This window comes from Benincasa hispida, chromosome 6 (assembly GCF_027475165.1).
Source record: "Benincasa hispida cultivar pf3 chromosome 6, pf3_genome.v1.1, whole genome shotgun sequence".
NCBI lineage: Eukaryota > Viridiplantae > Streptophyta > Magnoliopsida > Cucurbitales > Cucurbitaceae > Benincasa > Benincasa hispida.
In genome coordinates this window covers 56,455,879-56,477,427 of record NC_143483.1, presented here as the reverse complement: position 1 = coordinate 56,477,427, position 21,549 = coordinate 56,455,879, and the positions used below count along the sequence as shown (strand labels likewise).

General features: G+C 32.0%; 1 protein-coding gene across 1 annotated transcript; it reads left to right on the top strand.

Moving 5' to 3' along the window:
• The first annotated feature begins 13,415 nt into the window (after positions 1 to 13,415).
• Positions 13,416 to 20,630, top strand: LOC120079435 (uncharacterized). The gene is made up of 3 exons (XM_039033611.2): positions 13,416 to 13,644; positions 13,744 to 13,834; positions 19,469 to 20,630. The coding sequence occupies exons 2-3, from the start codon at positions 13,751 to 13,753 to the stop codon at positions 20,315 to 20,317; spliced, it is 933 nt and encodes a 310-aa protein (XP_038889539.1). The 5' UTR covers positions 13,416 to 13,644; positions 13,744 to 13,750; the 3' UTR covers positions 20,318 to 20,630.
• The last annotated feature ends 919 nt before the right edge of the window (positions 20,631 to 21,549 follow it).

Below are 21,549 nucleotides of genomic sequence, written 5' to 3'. Positions count from 1 at the left end.
CTTTAACATTCATCGGACCACAAAGGTTTGAATGTACAAGTTCTAAGAGTTCTTTGGCCCTATGATATTTTCCAGTAAAAGTTCTTTTAATCATTTTTCCTTTAAGGCATGACTCACATACAAGTAAAGAATTTTCTTCTAACTTGCTTAGAAGTTCATTCTTAACCAATCTCTCAATCCTATTGAGATTGATGTGTCCAAACCTTAGGTGCCAAAGACGGGCATTTTTCTTAGGAGAAATTTTAAGTCTTTTATTTTGAGTTACTGTAGTTTTAAACATTTCAGTCTTTAGGGAGACTTTAGTTACTAACAGTCTTAGCACATAAAGATTATCTTCGAGATTTTCAGAACAAATATATACACCATTTTATTTACTTCATATGAAATAGAGTATTTTTGTTCTAATAAGCAGTTTGCCGAAATAAGGTTCCTTTCCAAGTTTGGAACTACATATACATTATCTATTATAATATATGATTTCTGTAAACAAAGTCAAAGTCCTCCCACTGCCACAGTCGAGATGACGTGCCCGGTTCTGACACGCATCATAATCTCTCTAGCTTCCAGTTGCCGCCAGGAACTAATTCTCTAAAATGAAAAACAAACATGGTTAGTGGCTTCTGAATCTATTATCCAGGTTGAATCATCATTCTCCATTAAACAAGTCTCCAATACAAGTATATTATATTTACCTTGCTTAGTCTTCCTCTTTTCTGCCAAGTATTTAAGACAATTCCTCTTATAATATCCCTCATGGTTGCAATGGAAATAGATTCCCTTTGCAACCTTGGCCTTCTTGCCCTTCTGGGCAGTAGTTGGTGGGTTAGCTTTCTCCTTTCCACATTTCTTTTTCTTTCACTTTTTAGTGCCGGAAGAAGAAGGTGTAGACTTAGTCCTAGAGGTCAAACCTTTGTAGAACTTCTTGGAGGATGAAGTAATATTTGTCTCACCCTTTTGTTCTTTGGATTTCATCAAGGATTGAAAATTCTAATGCTCATTGAGCAAGATGGTCAGGTTGTAATCAATCTTATTCATTACAGCATTGCTACGGAACTATAGAAAACTTTCAGGCAAAGATTCCAAGATGAAGCTAATATGATTGGCCTCATCGATAACAGACTCATTCATCTCCACCATATTGAAGTGGACCATCATGTTGAAAATGTGTTCTCTAACAGATGCCCCATCTTGTATACGGGCATTGAAGATGTGTTTTAGTGCGAACGGTTGTCCAAACATCCCCCGCATGGACTCCATAATCTCATGGACAGTGATCATGGGCTCATGCTTCTTGGCCAAGACTTCAGAAAGACTTGCCAAGATATAAGCTCGGTCCTTTTCATTTTCCCGTACCCAACGCTCATATGCCTCTCGAACGTTTCAAGTGGTGTTTTAAGCTAGTACAGGAGAAGAATCTTCCATAAGGACAAATCTAAGGTCATCGATGGTTAAAATTGTGTTGATTGTGTTTTTCCACGTAGTATAATTTTCGTCGGTAAGTTTGTTGACAGTGAATAAGTTTAGTGTCACGGAAGTCTTAATATAATTTGTTGAAACCATACAATTTATTTATATTAGTACTCTATGCATTAACTCATTTGCAAAAATCAATCAAATTTAGCAAAATAATTTAATGCACTCTAAGTGACATCTATTTTGCAATGATGTTTCAATGAGGCAGGACAAAAGCTACCGTAAGGTGATCAAGTTCCCCTTCATTGAAATGAGACTATCTCAATTAATAGACAAAACAACTCCTTGTTACTGTAACTATCAGTCACCATTGTTCGAACAAAAATTTGTTAAACTCACTTAACATTTTTTTGTAGGTGTAATTCCTCATTTTAGATTCTAGAGTTCTACCCCAATGAGCCAACCGTAGGGAAAAATCGATTGGGCAAAAACTAAAGCCGCCCTATTCATTTCTGGAGTTTGAGTAAAGAATCATGCAAATGCCATCTATAGGGGGGACACAAGCAAAGGTGCCTCAAGATCGAGCATGAAACTTTACTACAAACTAATGAGAGGGACCGTGGAATGTGTTGACACACGTCCCTCTCCCACTTACTATAAATATTCTATCCATTCACCTTAATATTGACCTATATAAACACCATCCATGGGGGGACACAAGCAAAGTTGCCTCGAGACCGAGTATAGATCTCACAGTGTGAACTTTTAGGGAGAAATGTGAAAAGGAAAAATGAAGTATCATATACCACATTATCCTCCCACTAAGCATTTTACCTAGGGTTCTTTAACTTAGGAAAATCTGGCTACTAAGTTTAACTAAGTGATTGTTTAAATTTATCCAAAAGTAACACTTACTTTGGATGGTTAAATAATTTTGATTAATATTTATTAAACACTTTAATAAACCTCAATCAACCATTGCATGCTTGTAGCAAATCTATCTAATTCACCTTTCCAAGTAAGTTTCCAGGTAGAGGTGTTACGTTTCCGTCAACTTAATACCCTAGCCTAGACAGAACTAGCCTTAGACAAAAGGACCCTTATAGATACATTTGTTACAAACTTAATCTTTTACATAAGAACCAATCTAATCCTATTAAACTGATTAAATGATTAAACTTAATTTATAATCTTATTAGAATTGTGATCTTAGGTTTATGTTAATCATATTTTAAAACTATTTTAAAAAATGATTTTAACCTAAGGTTTGCATGCAATTCTGAATTATAGTTTCATTTAATTATAACTTTTATAAAAGAAATGAAGCAAATTAAAATCATTCATTGCATGTTATAACATACTTAGTAAAATTATAATGTTTATAAAATTACCTAAAGTAGAGTCATGCATCATGCAATTCCATTTCATTTCTAAACTTATATGACACTTATAAAATAAAGCAATGGAATGATTAATAACATACAATCATCCATACATACGTACTATATATTATAGCTCTTATAATATAAATGATGCATGGATATGTTATTAACGCATGCATGCATATACTATAACATTTATATTATATGATGCCTGAGCATGCTATAAAAATAAAATCACGCAACTATATATTATAAAATTTATAATATAAATGATGCATGAATTATGCATAACCTATGGTGGGATTTTTACTATATGGCATACATTGTGACATATAATAATAACTAAAAATCATACATCAAATACATAATTAAAAATAATAATTATTGGATCGGGATTGGACACCTAAAAATTAATTAAATTAATATAACACTTATATTAATTTAATTAATTGGAAACATCTAACTATTACAAAAATAATAGTCAATCGGTTCAAAACAAATGGACCATGCCTTGAACCGCTCGAATCGGACCACCCAACACTCGAATCAGACCCGAATCGCTCGAACCAACCTAATTGGATGCAAACCAACTGAGCTACGAACCGAACTGGGCGCAAACTAAAAAAAAATCGTCTCGAAGCATAGCAACACTGTGACTTAGCATTGCAACGATGTGAAAATTTTTCTCCGCTCCCCTTTCACAGTGTGGCAACGCTAGGGCATAACATTGTAATGCTACTGTATAGTAGCCACTATACAGTGGCAAAGTCCTTCATTTTCTCCTTCGATTTTGGCCTCATTTGCTCTAGAATTTCACTGTAACAATCATGAACAACTCAAAGACTTTAAATTACAGACTCTGTCGCATAATTTATACCCAAAACACGAGCCCTTACAAACCAGTCTGTAAAAGTAAAAAGCGATAAATCTAAATCCAATCCCGCAAATATCCAACAATTGAAAACCATTTATCAAATCATTCATCACACGAACATGTACAGGATGTACCCACCAATTATGTAAAATTAATTATGGTAAATCAAAATTGGGGACCAAAAACCACGCTCTGATAGCAATTGAAGGCACCTGTTAAGGCCTTGAACGAAAACGTGGAGATCGGTCCCAAATTTTATTTTACAAAAACAAAATTTCACAGAAGAAAATATGCATACAAAAAACAATTTACAACATGCAATAAAAATAAACAGAAGAGGGAAAATGGTTTAGAAACCTTTACCTTTGAAGATCCAATCTTCTTTGAATTTCATCTTCTCCAAAATTGATCACGAACTCGAAACTTTTGATCCAAATTGGGCACCACCAATTAGAACCTTTTTGTATTCTCTATTGGGATGAGAATCACAAAGAGAGTTGTGAGCTTCTCTCGTTCTTGGAAGAAGGGAAGAGAGAATTGAGAGTAGTGAGAATTTTGGGATTCTACAGAGAGATTACACAAATCCATCCTCCTATCTAAACTCTTCTGTAAAGAAAAATAATCCTCCCATAACCACCCACACACTACGTAGATGGTTGAGAGAAATTAAGGGAGAGAAGTTATTTCTCTCCCTTTAGTTTAAAATAAAATTAAAATAATTAATAAATTAATTTCATATATATATATATGTTATATCATATATAACATATAGGCTATGGTTTAACATTGTATCACATGCAATATAACATATAATTTCAGTTCTATCATCAATGATTATTAATATAAATTTCATTTATATTAAATTTAATTATATGAATCCAATTCATATAAATAATATTTTAATCATATCCAAATATTTATTTCCTCTCAGATAAACTTCATATCATAATGTATCAAATACATTATAATAATTATATCATATATAATTAAGTAAAATCACATATAATTAATTCCCTCAATTAATTTGAACAATTCAAATTAATCCAAAATTGATTCTCATCTAAACCTTATTGAGCTATAGAGAGGACCTCATGAACTTGTAGTTTGAAACTCCAATGATACTTAAATAATTAATTAAACTCTTTTAATTAAATTATTCAACATCCATTGACTGTCGGACACTCCACTAAAGACTGGCAGTTGTACTCTTCGCACTACAGATATATTTCTATGTCCGTTGGATATAACCAATCAACAGTGTGATGACCCTTCACAATTTGCTCGTAAATGTAGTTAGGCCAAAAATATTATTTTGCCCCTATAGTAACATCTAACTCTTTAAGTACCGCTGATCCCTCTAATGAATAATAAGTCATAGTCCAACTATGACCAAACGCTAGGAGAGAATGTGGTGCCACATTGTTCAAGCCTCGAAATCAGCCCTAAAGGGAGCAATTTATCTACGTACCCTAACGTCACGGAAGGAGTGAATTCTGTCTTGTGTCCCAGCTCCTTAATCAGACGAATCTCCAAAATGGTAGGCTTATTGAGTCAGCGATCTGGCCACACTCACCCATACAAATTAAACAAATTGCCCTCATAAGTAGGAGTTCACATCTCACTAGGATTCAGGTCATGTCCCCTATAGTCATCCTGGTGAAATGTAAATCTCTATTATGGACGATATTATATAATGAGACTAGTCATTTTGTAGTCCGGTCAGAATATATCCGCTCACATGTCTCCACATATATGATCAAGCTCAGATCATTTGTAGCACTTTACAATAATTGTAACATCTACAAAGGGGGTCGTACTCATAATATCACTAAAATAAGGTATTTAACCTTATCCATCTACTACAAACCATTTATGTTATCACTAAACATGATTCACCTATATGTCTCTACATACATGTTTAAGCTACAAATTATTACCTTGAATGTTAGTTTATTGCTTTGTGGGTTTAATTCTACTAAATGTCAAATAAAATATCTCATATTTTATTAAATAAATAAAATGTTTATACAATATAATTACAAACTATAGGACCCTACAAAATTTAGGGCATCAACCCCAATAATATGATCGATGGCTCAGGAAATTCTTCCCCATAGGTCTTTGAATAATAGAGAGCAGGGCCTCTAGAGCTCGGTAAGAATTTCTCTTCCCATACTGAACAACAATAGGGTAGTTGACCTTCCAATATGGACTCTCTCCAAAGGAAATGCAAATTTTTCTCCTCCACTTGACTGCATGAGAGCCTCAACACTATGGATGTTCTCCAACGCCGACTTCCTGGTTATACTTTAAATCCAAATTGGTGTCCATTATGCAGTAAAAACAAGAAGACATTATACATATACTAATTAGTTGCAGCTTCAATAGAAGTCTTTGGGCCCGTCTTCATTCGTTCTTAATACGAATCTTCCTATCAACATTAGCCTCACTGGTTCTCTCTTAGTCAAGCTACTTGCTCTCTCAATCAAAACTCACAAAAAAAATATCATCATCTTCAACTCCACATTTTCCCTCTGTTGAGTTATTTGGAATGAGAGAAATAATTGGATCTTCAATGGAAAAGAAAACAACCAAAATACCTTATGGAAAAATATTTGCTCATTGACAGGTAATTGGAGTTTTAGATCTAAACTCTTCTAGAGTTACAACCCGCTATGATTGCTTTAAATCCGACTGCTTTTGTGTAATTTATCTCCTGTTTTCTTCTTTGGTTGGTGTTTGTTATCTCTCCCCCTCCCTTTTGGCTATTCTATAGCCTCTTCCCCCGACTTTTGTCCTTGCCTCTGTACTTTATGATTTATTTTAATGGAATGAGGGTGGGAGATGATAAAGGTGCTATCATTGTACCAATCTAATTAGGATAATTTGGTGTACCTAGTGACCCGATTTGATAGTACTTTTCTCATAAAATTGATATCTATAAATTCTAATAAAAATTTAAGAAAAATAAAAAATGAGCTCATTTATCAATTAGGGGATCATTTAAACTTAAGGATGACAAAATTCTCCAGGGTCAGGTCCCTGACCCATTTGGGATAGAAAATCCACGATTCGACTAGGTACAAAGGTCAAATCGGGGATTTAAATTGGGTCCCTAATTGGAGATGGGGAGGGAAACCTCACCCCCAAATTTTTTTTATTGTTTTTTATATATATGTGAAATGTAGAAAAAATACGAAAAGATATTAATTATACATATATGGTAGCTTTTAAATATATATAAGATTTAGAAAAACTACTTAAAACAGTAGTTTTATTTTTTAAAAAAAAAATAAACATAAAACAGTAGCTTTAAAATTAACTTTTTTTATAAAATAAATTTATTTTTGTTTCTAAGTTTATAACAAAACGTGTTAAGATATATTTTTTAATATATTTATTTAAATAAATATAATAATAATAGTACTAAGTTTAATTAATTTAATAATAAAAATAAATAAATTATAAAATAAAAAATGGAGATTTTTCTTTGTGGATCCCGACTTCTAAAAAGACGGGGATTAAAAATCCCCACGTGGAGGGGGATGGAAAGTGCATCCCCGACCTTGCCCCGCCCAGTTGCGATATCTATTTAAACTTATCTTATCTTCAAGTATTTTAAGATAGTTACCAAATATTCTTTTCTTTTTAAGGTCCCGTTTAGTAACTATTAAGCCTACAAAACTTATTCCACTTCTAAATTTCTTGTTATGTTATTTACTTTTTATAAATGTTTTTAAAAACCAACCCAAGTGTTGAAAACTAAGAAAAAAGGAGTAATTTTTAAAAATTTATTTTTATTTTTGGAATTTGGCTAAGAATGCAACTCTTTTACTTAAGAAAATGCAAACAATGGAAGAAATTGAGAGGAAATATACTTAATTTTAGAAAATAAAAATTCATAAACTAAATAGTCATCAAACGGGCTTAGCAACCGACTTTAACATATAAATGTGTTGTGGAGATTCAAATTTTAATATAAAAAAGGCTACTAATATCTTAATTAGTTGAAGCTATGCTCAAATTATTGATGGATAATATTCACGATCAAATATATCTTTTCAATTACATATAAAGATAAGTTGAGTTTAACTATAATTGACACACACTTTTTTTCGTTTGCGATCGAAAGTTCAAATTCTATCCTTATATACTTTTTTATTTATTTATTATAATGTGGAGGAAAGATATTGAATTACTGATTTTAAGGTTGATAGTAACATATATGTCAATGCTATCTCACTTATTGTATTAAAGAAAAATGAGCTAACAAGAAATATAGCATATCTTAATTTTCTATTTGGACACATTTTATTTATAAAAATGGCAAAACAAAATTAAAAAAAATGATAAATAAAAATTTTAAAAGTCCAAAATACCCCTAACACGTAGATACAAACCTTATGAAGGAAAAACCACCAAACTTAACAACATACTTTTAAAACCCACGGCCAATTTAACTTCCCAAAAAGCTAACACTATTTTTGAATTTGTCATTCATTTTTGAATTTGTCACTTCGAATGAATAGACAACTTTTCCCCCCTCCTATCGGTGAAGTCTTTCCTCTTCCCCATCTTTTCATCTTCAAGGTTCTCCTCCATTGAAGGTGCAACCAAAAATTAAACAAAAACCCAAAAGAATCTCACAAAAAAACCCACCAATACAAACCTGAACCTTGTTGAAAATTTTGTCTAGGCGTTTCAAACTCACAAAATCCGTTCATATGTAGTGACGGCAACCCCAAGGCAATGACTGATGGTCGCAGCTACTGCTGGTAAAAAAAAATAGAACGGCCACTGGAAGCTAGCGCAGACGACGACGACGAGGTGTTGCGCACGATGATGACTTGGCTTGCAATCGGGTGAGAGACGAGAGGGAGAAAGGCGGCAGACTTCTCCGGTAGGTCTGATGCAATCGGCTAAGCAAGAGGGAGGGACTGAGATCGTGAGAGTGAGTGAGAGGAAGAGAGAGTTCGTGTGGGGGCGGGGGGTGGCTGATAGAGGGATTTAGGGTTTTATTCTTTTATTTATTTATTTATTTATTTATTTATCTTTTCCGTTTCCCCTTCAATTTCCCATCTTCCAACAAAACAAGTTTAAACTCCCAAATATCCCAATTAAATTTAAACAAAATTATTAAATCTTTTATAACTGATAATTCGAATGTCCAAAATTATTTTTTGGCAAAAGAAAAATCTAGAATTTAACCTAAATAATTTGAGATAATTAATTTAAAATTATCAGCAAATTCGGGATGTCACATTCGATTCATTTTAATTATCCTATCAATGAAGCGAACTAAGCAGTATAATTTTATTTACATATCTAGTCATTCCCATATATTGATAAAAAGTTAATTTGAATTTGAGAAATAACCGTTAATCAAAGCTGATAATTAAATTAAACAATCTAATTTGACAAATAACTATATATCATTAGAATTTAGAATGATGGTCAATATTTTATAACACTGCACAACGTCTTTATCTACAATACAATCGACAAATGTACATCATTATTGAATGAATGAGCAAAAACATGAACCATTGGAGGAAAAAACCTCCATTCATAAATTCCATGACAGAAAACAAAAAACAAATAAAGTGTTCTCATTTAATCCTTCACTAATATAGAAACACAAAGAGTATGACAAAACAAACTTTAGAAAGTAATGTTTTATACACAGTTTATATATGATTATGTTGTAACAAAGGGATGTAAAAACGTTAAGTAGTGATAATTACAGTTGTAACTAAAATTGTAAATATATGAGGAACTACATATAAAGTACAATAATTATAGATGGAAAAATTAACGTGTATTGAAAAATAAAATTATAGTGTCACTAAAATTGTAAATGTATGAGAAACAACATATAAAATATAGTAATAATAGATGGAAAAATTAACATGTATTAAAAAAAATAACAAATTTTATAAGTACTTGTAACAAATAAAACCATTTATAAATGTTCACAATGAAAAATATGAGGTAAAAGTGCAAAAATAAATAAAATCCAAACTCAACCAGGTATTGGATTTTTACACGACCTATTCTTATGACCCCTACTACCCCAACGAGTACAACGTATTGTTTTCCTATTCTCTAAGCAAGATAGAATTCTCTTTTTGCTAGGTCTTCCAATCGGATGTTTGACTGGATGAGAACGAATGAGGTTGTTATTCAAATTACATAGACTTGAAAATTGTGCACATTACTAATAGGCCATGTTTCCTTGCTATATAGTGGTTATTTTCATCTCCCTTACCATTAAACAAAACTCTTAATAGTTGAGTAGCCATAACAAGAAAATACAAGAAAGCTAGGGGTACGTGTTGTATTCTAATATTTTATGTTGAAACAAAAGGATAATAAATATAACGTTCAAAATCATTTAAAACCTGTGAATCTTGGTTGAGATTAGTAGAAAGTATAATATAAATAACAAATATCAGTTAGGATAATTAATATAACATGATCTATTAAATTTTAAAACAAGATTTGAAAATTAGTTGATGTATAAGATTCAAAAATTGAAAACAACTATTAAATCTTATTTGAAAATTCAAAACAACTATTAAATCTCGAGATTTATGGTAAATTATTCAATTGAAATTATGATCTTAGTTGACGTTGAAAATCTGTTGGATATATAGTTGAACAATTAATTACAGTCTTATTAATAAAAATGTCAAATTAATTACCGTACAATTAAAAGGGACGATGAGAACATTTTAAGATTTCATAAAATTATACTCACGTGATATATATGTATTTTTCTATAATTCAAAATGATCCCACTTTCTGCTATTTTTTCAAATGATAGTATAATTATTGTTATATATCCGATTATTCCAAGAAAAATACATATAATTAAGGGCATATGTCTAATCGTGTTCGAATTTTCCAAGACCAAAAGCCAGGCCAATCTTAATGTGGGCTATAGAGCATTGGGCCGATCTACATGGGCTTACTTAGCTTATCATATTTAAAATGAAAAAAGGTATATTTTTATAATAAGGTGAAACCTTATTTAAAAAAAAAAAAACCCTCTAAATTTCAATTAAAAATAATAAATCTTTGATGAAGGTGAAGCATCGAGTGTTTTTGGGGCTACTTTTGGATTTTATTTTAAAACCACTATGTTTGGGAGTAATATAAAAATATTGTGAAAATACTTATATATTAGAAAAAGAAAACAATTGAATGTATAGTTGACTTTTTTTCGTTTTAATTACAAGGTGAAAAATCAAACATTTGACCTCAAAAACAAGAATATAAATTTTTTTTAGTTAAATTATGCTTATATTAACAGATATTAAATTGATTTGTTAATAAATAATTTTGTTAAAACACTGCCGATAGACTTAAACTTTATAAACCTATTTGAAGTGCTAATTACTAAAAGATACAGACACCTAAGACATGAAAATAGTTAACATTAATTCGATTGAACTATACCCATTCATTCATGAAAATCAATACTTTAATTATATAGTTTAGCATAAACCATAAAGTAAGGAATGACATATCAACATCATATTAATCCAACTTAGTTTCTGATATAGGTTGACATTATAAATCAACCGTTCAATGGTGTACCAAAACAAAATCAACCTTCTTTCACACACTTATATTTACTAAATTGTTATTTTCTATAATTAATATTCGTCTTAAAATATGAATAATTAACAATATAATTTATCTTATTTAAACTATCTATTTCTTAGTTCTTTCTATCATCTGTCTGTCATGTCATGTTGAATCAACCAACATCTATATTTATATAATAATTTACATTAACAATGTTAACAATTGAAATTACGGAATATCACAATTCAAATTTTGGAAACATAATTGAAATATTTAAAATTTGATTATTAAATAGATACAAAGTTAAAAGCCTAAAAATTAATTCATAAACAAAAAATATAGTTAGTATGAAGGCTTCAACAAAAAATGTAGCATAGAGATAGAATAATCCAATATTAATTGATATTATTATATTGTTTGGATCAACATCATGATTTGATCTGTATATTTAATAACCACAAATTTTTTATTATTACTTAATTACACATCACATGGCTTTGCATTTAAAATAGTGTCTAATTTTATTATTTAATTTCTCTTCTTATCTTTCTTTTCTTCTTCTTCTTCTTTTTTTTTTTTAATCAAGTGGTCAGCGTAAATTAAAATTAATAAGATATTTGAGAGCATCAAAATATATTTAGTTTTGATTAAGTTACAAATTTAATGAACTTTTGGGATGATTTATAACATGTAGATCTTTCAATAGTAAAAAGTTTATAATATATCTATAAATTTTTTAATTTTTAATTTAATAAATTTCTAAACTTTTAAAGTTTATAATACTTATTTCTCGACTTTAAATGTACTTTTTTAATCTATTTGATAACAATTTTATTATTTTTAAAAATAATTTTTAGTGTACTTCTTATCTCCATATTTTATTATTTTAAAAATTGTTTTTAGTGTACTTCTTATCTCTATTATAAACACACATTTCAATTCTATACCAAAATTATAAAAAATACTTTCTTTCAAATTTTTAAATTTGACTTATTTTTTTAAAATATTTTAAAGATAGGTGATAAAGCAAAAAGAAAAAAAAAACTACAAAATTTACATAATTTTTAAGGTTAGATCTCTTAAAAAAAAAGTTAAAATATCATTTTGCTCGGTATACCTTCAGATTTGTTCTTTCAAATGTCTAATTTAGTTTTTATACTTTTAATAAATCTTAAATTTAGTCTCTATTACTGATTTTTTCAAAATCTTTTTTTATTATTTATTAACATTTTACTAGATATTTTAGAAATGCATTTTCATATTGTAGTTTATTGTATGAAAATTATTATTATTTCATTATTTTTTATAAAATATAATTTTGAGAGACTAAATTAAATATTAAGACAACTATAGGGACTAAAATTGGTACAAAGACTAAATTTGAACAAACTCGAAAGTATATGTACCAAAATGATATTTTAATCATTTTATTTAAAAGAACAAAATAGTTTTTAATAGTAATCATAACTTTCAATTTCATGTGTGTACTTATTAGACTATTCTTTTTTTTTTCTTTTTTAAAATACCAATTTAGTTTTTTAAAAAAAGGTTTAAAATCTTACTTTGATGTCTAACAAATCTATAAATTTTTTAGATGGTCAAATAGATGTATGACTTATGAGGCAAAAAAAAAAAAAAAAAAAAATTATAAATTCAAAAAAGCATATTATACATATCTCGTATTAAAAAAAATTATAAAGTTAAAAGCTAAATAGCTTAAAAAGACTTTTTAAAGTTAGCCTATAGGCTAGACACAACTATAAACCTCTAGAGGCAAAATATGTAATTTAATATGAATTAAAATTTGATATAGTTTTAAAAAGAATTAAATTTATCAAAGTGATTCAACTTGCATGACGATTTTTTTTAGAAGTTTGATATTCGATCTCTTATTTCATGGCGATTGTGCTACAACGAAAAAAAATTTGAGACTATTTTCAAATTAAAAATTAAACTTATTTATTTATAAATATAATAAAATATTATTATTAATTAATGAAAAATAGCTATAAATAGTAATATTTAATTATATTTTAAAATATTTAAATAATTTATCATTTAAAACAATTATCTTAAAATTTAATATAGTTTTAAAAATCCAACATGAATTTTAATGAAAAAGAAAAGCCAACTGCCGAGTATTAAGAAGGAAAGAATTAGACAGGTGTCAGCTGGAGAGCGCACCGTCATATTTCCAAAGTGCTCAACGGGAGATTCTGGATTTCTCTCCCACAAAGAAGAGAGAGAAAAGAAAGCAATTGAATATAAAAGAAGTACAATCCTCCGTCATTACCAAATTTCTCGCTGTAAATCTATTTCCTTCGTCTCTTTGGGTTCATGTTTAAGAGCAGCTGAGTAAAGCAACCCAGAAACCTAAACCAAGTAAACCATATTTTCTCTCTCTCTGAACCTTTTTTCAGTAAAATTGTTTGTTCTGAGCTATTTTTAGTGTAATTTATCATCATTGCTTCATCTGGGTAGGTGAAAAATGGCGGCATCAGTGAAGAAAGACACTGGGAATGAGGAGGTTGTGTCCTTCGAACTCCCTGCTCCTCCTGGTTGGAAGAAAAAGGTTTTGATTCCTTTTGTGGATTTTTGATTTTTGTTTATTGTCTGTTTTTGTTACTCAATTTTGCTCTAAAATGTTGAATTATCAACTGGGGTTCTCTTATTCCCGGATTTTTAGGGCTTCTTTGGTGGTAATTCACTGTTTATTGTAGCTAGGGCTTTTCTGGAAGGTTGAATTATCAAATTTCTTGCTTAATTCCCCTTTTGATTTGGTTTTCCAGTGTTCTTTTGGTGAATTATTGGGAAATTGTTGGTTATTGGTTTCTATTTTACTTCGTTTTGACATGGTATTTTGAATTTTTTTTCTTTTATATCTGGATCCTGGGCTAATTTTGGCTCCCTTTTGCTTCTGGTGCGAGAGAGACTGTGAGCTATGAATTTTTTTTGCATTATCTGGGGAGGATTAGGGCTGCAATTGCTTAATCATTCGAGGGTTGGAATCTTTTATAGTTCATGAGTAATTTCCTTTCTGATAGCATTGGCAATTGATTTTTTTTTTTTTTTAATTTATTTATTGAGAAGTGCATGTTCTGCTTGGATTCCCCCCGCCCCACAAGTGTATATTCGTGTGTGCGTATTTCCTATTCAATCAGTTTAGTACATTTTGGACCAAATACCAGCCACTAATCCATTTGGTCGGAAATTTTCCCCCTAATTTAAATCATATCTTTCAGTGGATTGTTAGTTACCCTCATCTATTTCTGTACCCTTCCATAAAGACACATTTCGTTATATTTAGATTATGTTCTTAGGCAGTTAATCCTGCCAAAAGGGTTTCCTTCATTCGGGTTATAATTTCCAGTTCCTAAGTTAGAATGTAAGCCTATACTCCCCAGCTCTTTTAACGACATGATTCGAGTTATTAGTGGATCCATTATTTTTGGATGCTACATATATAGCCTATTGGGGGTTGCATATTTCCTTGAACGTGCAGATTTGGAGATGGATTTTATTTTCAGAATTGGAACAAATTGGATATCTACAAGGTTATTTTATGGAGGAATCTCGAGTATATTATTGAGATGTTGGATGCCTATAGACTGTTTCTATATAAATATATTATCTCTTCTCTTGCTATTCTCAAACTCGTTTGGCATATTGAAGAGATTGCTTCTTTTTTGGGCAGCTCTAGATGTTGAAGGAGGGGGGTTGTGGATTAAAGATGAGAAAAAGGGAAAGAGTGAGTTTTTAGGAGGATGTTTATCTTGGGGAAGGAAGTCTTGAACTGAAATTGCTACGGCTCTTTAACACTAGTTATGGCAAATTTATCAGGGAGATCTGGAATGTTCAACACTTTGGTTGGATGGGATAAGCCCCTAATACACTTTCATTATTGCTCACTAATTAGTTTTGTTAGTTGGGACATTTGTATTAATGTGTTTAGTATCAGGGGCTGAAATCGATTCCATGGCATTATCAAGCAGTTCAAACTGTATATTTGCAGATGGTCAATATAAAAAGTTTCCTGTCATTTTTGTCAGTATCATCAAAATAACAAATTATCCTGTACGTGATCAAATAGTTTCATACTTCTGGAAAAACTTTTAATACTTATGGAAAGGAGAGGAAGGCATTAGCAAGGTGACAGGAGTGAATTTCAACAATAGGTTGTGGAAGCTGGTTATAGTTGGTCAAGAGAATAAATTAGGAATTGGTTGACAACTAGAGGGAGAAGTTAGCCAAGTTGAGTTCGTTACTACAGGGAGAATTCTGGTAGGAGGCAGGGTCAACTATCTTTGGACTAGCTTTCTCTTTAGTACTCTTACCTTATGTATTCTTCTAGAAAGAATGAATGCCATTATCATGATGGTTCCAGACTAGTTTGACATTGACATCAAATTCAAATATGAAATATTGACTAGATGCAATGGAGAAAATGGTGAACTGAGGGCCAAAATTGCCGGAGTTAAGACATGACGAGGATTTGATGGAAATTTCATGATCTATGGGAAGAAGTGTAGAGATTAGGATGTTCTTATGGGAGCTGTTTTTAAGGGAAAAAAAGAGGAATGTTCCCGCACTGATGGCAAGAGAAACATGCACTGGAAGCGAAGGGGATGATCTTAGGATGAATGATGGAGCAATTGGAACAGTCCAAGAGAGTCAAATGGGATTGATATCAAAAACTTGAATTCAAGAATTGGTGGAATGGATATTTGATGTAGTAGATCATGATGGCTGGTTACTTTGAGTTGAATGATACTTCTGTATCTAATGACTTCATAAAGGAGAATTTGGAACTTGGAGGGGGAAGAGTTGTGTGTGGAAGGTGATGCGGTAGCTCGATATGATGTCAAGAATGCCCATGCAGAATCTGAAATTGGTTTAATCACAAAAGGTTGGTTGTACCTATAAATCTGTTTTGGTCCAACAGAAGGTTGCTCTTGTTGGAGGCTAATCCGAGGGAGACCACCTTTAGTTTTAGATATTGCTGCACAACTGGCTACCGATAAGGCATAGAAACAAGAGCCTTGGTTCAGGGTGTGAACAAATGCATGGTGGTAGTGTCTGCTTTACTAGATATTATAAAATGTGGTAACCCTTGGGTAACTCCTAGGTCCTTTCCATTGGTGGTAGTCTTTGCTCTACAAGATATTATAAAATGTGGTGATTTCCTTTCCTTACCCTTGGATAACTCCTAGGTCCTAATCTACATCTTCAACTTCAAAAGAACCAAATCAAGAAGCTTGTGCACTGCTAGGTATACTACATTCCAATACAAGTTCACTTAAACAGTAGCTAGTCAATCAGTGAGCTTCGGATTAAATTTGTAGTTGCGGAGCTATTCGATGAACTACATGAGACTGTCATCTTCAAGATTGATTTTGAATGAGGGTATCACTATCATCAGTGTTACCTAAGCCCTCTGCACTCATACATGGAGCAGTTCTCATCTTGAAGATTGATTTCAAAGAAGGGTATAACCTGATTCGCATAAGCTTGAGAACGTGCCTTAAACTGCCTCTTGCACTTATCAAGAACACCATAAATTTTAAGGCACTGGTGGAGCCACTTTCGGGCCCGGGGGCATGTGACCCCACCCCACTTCCCTTTATAAAGAAATAGTGGACATTGATTTTGGTCATCTGTTAACTCATTGTTTTGGAAAAAAAAAAAAATACATATGAACCTTTTTATCATGTTGATTCTTAAAAAAAAAAAAAAAAAAAAAAAGAAAAAAAACTTTTCTCATTGAAAATAAGTAAGTTATCTCTAATTTAAGCTGGGTGGGAACCCTATTCCCTTTATTTAATTTCTAGATAATGTTTATTAAGGTTCATATTTTGTTTTGGGTTATATATATATATATATATTATTTTTTAAATTTATGGTGTTTGTTTCCTTGTATAAATACAAGTTAAAATGGATATTTTTATTTTAAATTTAAATTATGTAAAATTTTCTTTAATGGCATAAAAACTATAATTCTGACTGAGAAAAAAACTACTAAATATTTGGAGCTTTAAATTATGATTTTCTTCCTTTGTATCTACATATGGTCATGCTCTTTATTATATGGTCTAATCAAACTTATATAGTCTTATTTTCTAAATAAACTAATGTTGAACACAACAGCTTGATATAGTATCGGTAATCAATATAACTTCGATTTGAATGTTATAAATAAAATTACATTTCATCATTGTATGTCTAAATTTATAATTGTATTAATTTGTGCCCCTATCTGGCATGGTTTTTGGATCATGTTGTTTGGCTTGACCAATGACCAAGCTCTCAAATATCTCACGGACATATTAAGATAGTTCCTTTCCAAATTTACTTGTGTTTATTGACCGCATGCTTGTTTACAATGCTGGCTCAGAGCTATGTGCTCAGCATTTGTTCTGTTTTAGACTTCTCCGTAAATATGATGGTGGCTAGTACCAAGCTCTGCACTTCTTCACACACCCGGATTGATTATATAGGTGATTTGGTGTCTGAGCAAGGTGGCTGTTCAAGACCATAAAATCCAAAATATGTTGAATTGGTTATCTTCCTCTGATGGGGCTTACATGTTTCCACTGAATATCTTTGGTGGATTATTGCTCAACTGCATTTCCCTCATCCATCACTTAAAAATAATAGTTTGAGTCAAACTCCAAGGCTAAGGAGGAAGCCTTTGCTTGTCTCAAAGCTATTCATTATAGAAACTGATGGTCTGGATCAAAAACTTCTGTGCTTACTGCTTATACAAGGCCAATGTCTTATCCTTGGTTGACCCAAGCTTATCAGGAAGGTGTGATTACAAGCCTATATATAAAAGTTAACCGATGGTGATTGTCTTTTCCATTTGAAATGGTTTCGATTCCTATTGGGCTGGTGACTCAGAATGCATACAGATTAATGCATCTTGAAGTTCTTGCTCAAACAACAGTATGAGTGCAAGTTCCCTAAGAGTGTGGGGAAGCCCACTTGTTAGGTAAAGGAATAAGCTGAGAAGTGAGATACATGGCAAGGATTGGAGATTGAGAAATGTAGAGTGAGTTTTTCCTAACAGGAGAATGCCAGGGAGAATCAGTAGCATCTAAAACGGCTGGTCTCTTTGTACTTTTGCCTTATAGTCTTTCAGAAATGATAAAATCTCTTACTGCGGTATACATTTCATCAGATCTTTTTCAGATGGATGTGGATGAATGGTTAGCGATGAAAAAAGGACGGAATTTGGCTCCAAGTAGGCAGCATGATATCAGATGGTCTACCAGAGGAGTCGAGCATTTTTTTGTTAATCCACATGCTGTTTGTGAACAGCATGTCAGACTCATAGCCAGCAGGATGTGTCTTTTAAGGTTTTGAAATTTAGAATTCTCAAATTCTTGAGATTTTTCTTCTGGCATCTTGATTTTGGGAAGGTTAGTTCTTTTTATCTTATACAGAAACGCAAGGTTATAGATCTGCATCCTCATTGGTGCTGTTTATGTAACAATAACGATGCTGACAACATAAAGAACTCCAATTAATGCAGTCTCTTTTTCCAAAATTCTGTGTCTGGCTTTTCGTTTTCTTCCTTTTCCCATATATGCCTGGTGTTAGCTGGTGTTTTCCACTTGCCGCTGTGCTGGTTTCCTATTGAAGAGAAGATGAAGATTTCATGGTGGAATATTACTTGTTTTTTTACTTTATAGAGCTTATGGCTGAAGAGGAACGGAAGTGTTCTGTATGAGAGAGTGGCAAGACTTTCATGGGTGTGAAAGGGAGAGAATGTACTTTTTTTTCTTTTTTTTTTTGGCTTCTAGATAGTTTTCTTTGGTTATTATTATTCTTTTTGAGTACTGTAATTTATACCAATGTGAGTTCTTTTATCATCTTATTTGGGGAGAGACTTCTTGTTTTGTGGGTTATTTGGATGTACTTTTGTCTAGTTATTGAAAGATTTCTTTCTTGCAAGAGTATCAACGCGTTGAGAGGAACACTCACTTTATTGATTGTCCTTCACTCACCCTTTCAATGGAAAACTTGTAAATCTATATATCAAGAACTAACCTACCTATGAAGTTCGCCTTAACCTATATTTACACAATTATTTAGCTTCTATTATCTTATATTAATAACAAAAAATTGAAAAATTAAAACAAAAAAGAGAGATCTGAGTTACTGGTTTATTGGTTGCAACTGATTGAACGATATGAATGTTTGGCAGTTTTTTCCTAAGCAAGGTAACTCTCCTAAGAAACATGAGGTCATCTTCACAACTCCAACAGGGGAGGAGATCAAAAACAAAAGAAAGTTGGATCAGTACCTGAAGGCACACCCTGGTGGCCCAGCAGCTGCCGAATTTGATTGGGGCACAGGTGAGACGCCGAGGAGGTCAGCAAGGATAAGTGAAAAGGCTAAAGCATCTCCACCAATGGAGAGTGAGCATCCAAAGAGAAAAAGAACTTCGGTGTCCAAGAAAGATCTTAAAGAAACAGAAGCTGAACCAGAAGTTCTGGAGGAGAAGAAAGAATTTGACAACCAAGATGCTGGAAAAGATGGGAGCAGGGATGATACTGAAGTGAAAGATGGTAAGAAGGAAAATCAAGATGAGAAGGAAACAAAAGACGAAGCTGCTGAAGCAGAGCCACCAAAACCTGTCGACCAGTTGAATGCAGATAATGATGCTGAAAAAGAATATAAGATAACTAATGAATCAGATCAAGAAAAATTGGAAACAAACCTCAATGAGAAGGAACCTGAAAGCTCTAAATTAAACCTCAATGAGAATCTGGAAGGAGCAAAGCATGAAGAAAAGATTGAGCAGCCACAAGTTGAGGAGAATGATGGTAATTTCGGTGAAGCTGTCAAACCTGACACTCTTGTATCTGATAAACAAGAAAAAGCACTAGAGAATCAAAACCCCAATCAACAGGATATTGAACTCGAAGGAGAAATCAAGGACAAAGCAGGTGCAACTGAAGAGAAGAGTGAGAAACATACTGAGACAAACAAGACTATAGAAGTAACTGAGAATGGCAACCACAGGAATGGTGGTAATGAGGTAAACCCTTGAAGACGATTTTACGTTTCTGGCTTGGGGCCCCTTCATTTGTCTTTTCGGAAGATTCAGATTGCTGGGGATCTTCCTGGGTAGCTCTGTAATCCGAATGTGGTTAATTGTAGTAATCTAATTATTGACAGAAACATCCATCCATACAATCAATAGATTAGGCTTATTATGTTCCATCACTTGTTGTTCATTTGTACTGAATAAAATTGTAGCACGTAATGACCTTTGTAACAATTAAGTGTAATATGCTTGTACTATTATATTGTCATGTAAACCTTTGTAAGGTAGAGATCTATCCATACTGATTTAGTTGGAATCCTTGTTTGATCCATATGGTTCATTTCTCCTAATATTTTAAGGATCCTTCTGTTTGATCCGTTTGGATCCCTCTCAACTGTTTGGCTCTTTCTGGTGGGTTGTCTTTTTGTATGGCTTCTTGCTTGTCCTTTTTGTGTTTCTTTCATTTGTAAGCAATAGTTTAGTGTAGGAAAAAAATGTTAGGTTTACATGAAAAATTCTAAAATAGGGAGAAATAATCATGATAAGGTGTCTTTTTATTATTTTTTAACACAATGAAAGTTACAACAAAAGTTATATTTATAGGTTCTAACAAGTCCTAAAATTAAAAAAAAGGAAATAAATCTAGGGTAAAATAAAATATTTGATGAAAAAAAAGAGGAAGGGGAAGAGACACAAATAGTTTACGTGAAAAATCCTAGATCAAGGAGAAAAAACTATTGTAGAGACTTTTTTATTATTGAAGTGATACAAAAATATAAGAAGGCTTGCTCAAATAAATAGATAGTCAGGAAGTCCTAGGCCCACAAGAAAATTACAAATAAGTCTCTAGGGCAAATCAACCTTTTTTGATACTTCTCCTCAAGTTGGGGCGTAAATATCAATAAGACCCAACTTGCTGATACAATAACCAAAACTCTGTCTTAACAACTCGTTTGTAAGGACATCTACAATCTGCTGATTAGAAGGAATCTAGAGAATGCATATGCTTCCATTGTCCAGTCTCTCTTTGATGAAATGTTTGTCAGTTTTGACGTGTTTGGTCCTATCATGCTGGATCAGATTGTTTGGAATACTTATTGTTGCTTTATTGTCATAGAATAATTTCATTGGAAGCTCACTGTCTTGACGAAGATCTCTCACTACTTTCTTCAACCAAATTTCTTCACATATCTCCAAATTCATGGCCTTATACTCAGTTTCTGCACTATTTCTGG

Bases quoted from the DNA above. Each gene is read 5' to 3' on its own strand.
- LOC120079435 (XM_039033611.2), top strand. From the start codon at position 13,751: ATGGCGGCATCAGTGAAGAAAGACACTGGGAATGAGGAGGTTGTGTCC. The intron at 13,835-19,468 runs GTTTTGATTCCT...AATGTTTGGCAG, and splicing joins CTCCTGGTTGGAAGAAAAAG to TTTTTTCCTAAGCAAGGTAA.